The 3,391-nt window shown below is 45.9% G+C and overlaps 2 protein-coding genes across 2 annotated transcripts; both read left to right on the top strand.

The window, feature by feature from the left end:
* The first annotated feature begins 721 nt into the window (after nt 1–721).
* Nucleotides 722–1,723, top strand: Pmar_PMAR028217 (conserved hypothetical protein). Its single transcript, XM_002774167.1, has 3 exons — nt 722–838; nt 1,026–1,129; nt 1,632–1,723. Exons 1-3 carry the CDS (start codon nt 742–744, stop codon nt 1,695–1,697), a joined length of 267 nt encoding a protein of 88 aa, XP_002774213.1. The 5' UTR covers nt 722–741; the 3' UTR covers nt 1,698–1,723.
* Nucleotides 1,724–2,049: 326 nt separating this feature from the next.
* Nucleotides 2,050–3,364, top strand: Pmar_PMAR028218 (RNA-binding protein, putative; the record flags this gene model as incomplete). Its single annotated transcript, XM_002774168.1, has 6 exons — nt 2,050–2,139; nt 2,300–2,404; nt 2,633–2,743; nt 2,794–2,870; nt 3,123–3,219; nt 3,266–3,364. The coding sequence occupies 6 exons, from the start codon at nt 2,050–2,052 to the stop codon at nt 3,362–3,364; spliced, it is 579 nt and encodes a 192-aa protein (XP_002774214.1).
* Between the last annotated feature and the right edge of the window lie 27 nt (nt 3,365–3,391).

Consider the following 3,391-nt stretch of genomic DNA (forward strand, 5'->3'; position numbering starts at 1 on the left):
TACACGCCCTATGTAAATTCTAGTCGAGGAAAGACCAACTCCCGAAAAAGCCCATAAGTATAATCGTGCACGTCGATGTCGAGCGCTTGGGAAAGTTATTCGATTTGCATCCAGAGATTTCAGAGAACCGGAAAGCTCATCATACGCTTGCCAAAAATATAGTGAAAAATGTACGGTGAACTGAACATTCAAACTCTGCAGGCTCAACACGCACGTAATCGTCAACGGATGAAATACGGTTTTTGCCGATAGCACTCCATCAGGTTTTCGCGAGGAAAGTTCATTCGGAAACTAAAAACCGACTCGGGAAACAATTCCAAAATTTTGTCCCCAAAAAAGTTCAGCATGAGCGCTCCAATGGTTACATTCAACATTGGATTTCACTTCACTATTGAACCACTCCATTTTCGCCTTCTCTCCGATGTTGTTGAACTTCTTGCAAAATATCTGCAGTTTCAAAACATCCCCTTGCCGCTGCGGTGCCTGATAAAAGTATCTTCAACTCCAGAGTGCAAGATACGAAACAGGTCCGATTCTGGCCACCCTGATTACGTTCGAATCTTCGACAGAGGTGGTCGCCCCTGGGGACTTCACAGACTGGGCCTCGGACATCGAAATAGAAGTAGGAATCAGTCGCGATAACTCGAACTGTGAAATCTTACAAAATCTTGCTCTCTTGCATTTCCTCAACTTTCTCCTTGCACTCCTGCACAATCACCCTTTGTGTGTAGTCGTTTTATCATGCCCTCTGATAATAAGAAGGTTGCTGACGAATCCGTCGAGGAGCCGGTCGCTGGCTTCGATGAGGCGGATGAGTTTGAGGAGTTCGAGCAGGAAGGTACTGCTTCCTGTGTGTAGGCAAAACCTATGCTCCAAAGTAGAGCTCAGGCGCTCTCGAGTTGAGGTTCGACGATGCGTATAAATTCGATATATATTCAGAGATTATTGTTTCGAATTCGATTCTCGTCGATCATGCTCAACTCTTTGTTGTGAAGGAATATTCTTTCATTGTGGTTCTGATTCAGATTGGACTATTCGTGGTCACCGAGCATCTACTGACCTCAGTGGAGCAGCGCCCGATGCTACTCAGTGGGAAACCAAGTGGGACGAGGCTGGCTGGGATGAGGAGGTAGGCTTGAACTGGATTGTGTATCTATCTCTTTTAAAATATTGAAAATCGTTGAGAGCGTGAATGATTGTTGAGCGAAGCGGCGGTGGAATCGCCAACATCTGGGACCATTCAGTAATTGGTTCGCCATCTCAATGAGTTCCTTGAGGGTTTATGAGGAGCTTTTACATGTCGAATTTACAGCGTCCGAGTTCTCCGTTGATACCCTCAGAGTTAGTCTCTCTTTGGAGTGTTGGGGTCGTAAATGGAATTTGGTTTTTCCACGGCACTTTCGAGACTTTACTCAGCCTAGCGACCGTTCAGAGGTGTTAATATTCCTTTTCATGGCTTTATCTTGTTTAGGGCTAATGCTTGGTGATCTTGAGTAGTGCAACTTGGAATTTACAAGTGCTTTCTGGTCGTATTAGTGAATGTGTTGAACTACTCGCGTATAATCTATCCGCACATTGTGGCGTAGATAGTGGTTTTTTGGAAGGATGAATTTCGAAGTTTTTTTATTCAGGACCCGGACGATTCCTTCCAGCAGCGACTGAAAGCCGAGATAGAGAAAGCAAAAGCTCAAAAGTGATGAAAACTATAGTTCACTTTTCGGCGATTGTGAGGTTCTTAGTTGAAGTGCACTTAATATAACGGGTGTTCGTTGATTCTACGTGAGGTTGACTCAGTTGTGGTATCTCGTGTGAATGGAAGGATCGTACAAGGCCGTCGTGGCCGGTGCTGATGCCTCGCCAGATGCATCCACAGTCTCAGGGTGCGCTACAGGACCTTACTCTGCCGCCTCAAGCTGGTCGTCGTCCGCACACTCTATTGTTGACAATCCTCATGAAGAGGTAGGTTGACGGCTGCTATGAGTGAAATCTGACACGTTGAATTCGCGCTTATTGGATACCTTCTCTGTGCGTCTCCCGTGAATCAGTAAGATGTCTTGTTGCTCTCAGCAAGTGTGTCACGATCAAGTCCCTAAAACGCCGAGACCAGCATATAAGAATCCAATTGTGAGGAAATTAAAAGTAAGCCTTTCGTCTCGTCTTCTGATAGCACCTCTTTGTATCGAGGGTCGTTCGCCTCCCTGTGGTTCGGATTTCATGAACTTGCTTGCGTTGCTAGTCGTGGAGTGGTTTCTAGATAGACTGAGTTCCAAGGTGTTGACCCCACGTTGTGGCCTGTCAGGTGTTTGTTGGTGGATTACCCCAAGGCCTACAAGAAAGTGATTTGAGAGAATATTTTAATAATTTTGGCGATGATGTTGTCGAGGTTGAGATAAAAATGGACAAGGTCAGACTCCACGTCGCAAAAGGAGCGCGGACTATTCGTGTGTGAAAATGAAGTTCATTTGAAATCAGCGTGTCGAAGACAGTCGCCTCGCCAGTGCCTCAGTGATTTTGAATAAAGTCATTTCGGTGTCGTATTTGAAGTAGAGTGCAAGGGTTGGACACTAGCCCGAATTTATGATTGTTATTATGGATTATGGATTATCATTTTATTATGGAAATATATCAACAGGTCACTGGTCGCTCGCGCGGCTTCGGCTTTGTCACTTTGATGAACGGAGACTCGACCAGACTTTTTAATAACAAGCACAGAATCAAGAACAAAGACATTGATGTCGATGAAGTAGGGCCGCGGGGATCGAACCTGCGACCTCGCGCATGATAGTCTACCAGGTTACCGAGACGAAGATTTTCGTCGGCGGTTTGAACCCAGCAACGGGAGAGCAAGCCGTTGTTGACTATTTTTCCAAGTAAGACCCCTTGTCAACTTTTGTGATGAATACTGTATCTCTGCTGGGAGCATCATTGACACGTTCATTGGGTGGCTGCGATTTTCGAAAATTGATTGCTAGTCTAACAGTAAGTCGAATCTTGTGAGGCGCCTTGGGGAAAGATTTCGGCTGAGTATGTAGTTGAGACAACAATTATAGTGACAGATCTGGATTTGTTTTGAATCTTGAAACGATAAGATTCAGTGTTGTGCGCATTTATCATGTTCTAAGGTATGGTGCGATTGTGAACTGTGAGCTCGCCTTCGACTACGCGGGAATGTCCAGAGGCTTTGCCTTTGTTATCTTCGAGGATGCGGAAGCTGTCCATGTAGGGAACTCTCCGATCCTAGCGGAGCGATGCATATTTTCATCAGAGAACTCTCGACGCTTGTCCCTCGGGCCACACGATAGAGGATCGAATGGTTGATGTACGAAGGGCTGAACCTCGCAAGAAGCTTCCGGTGAGTGCTTAGGCTGTCCCCGTTCTCTTTTCTGGTCGC

The sequence above is a fragment of the Perkinsus marinus genome (genome assembly GCF_000006405.1).
Source record: "Perkinsus marinus ATCC 50983 genomic scaffold scf_1104296958686, whole genome shotgun sequence".
In the NCBI taxonomy this organism is placed as follows: domain Eukaryota; phylum Perkinsozoa; order Perkinsida; family Perkinsidae; genus Perkinsus; species Perkinsus marinus.

What these genes read in the sequence shown, in the direction of transcription:
- Pmar_PMAR028217 (XM_002774167.1), top strand. Translation starts at nt 742, where the DNA reads ATGCCCTCTGATAATAAGAAGGTTGCTGACGAATCCGTCGAGGAGCCG. An exon ending in TGAGGAGTTCGAGCAGGAAG is followed by an intron (nt 839 to 1,025) that starts GTACTGCTTCCT and finishes GTTCTGATTCAG; the next exon opens with ATTGGACTATTCGTGGTCAC. An exon ending in AGGCTGGCTGGGATGAGGAG is followed by an intron (nt 1,130 to 1,631) that starts GTAGGCTTGAAC and finishes TTTTTTATTCAG; the next exon opens with GACCCGGACGATTCCTTCCA.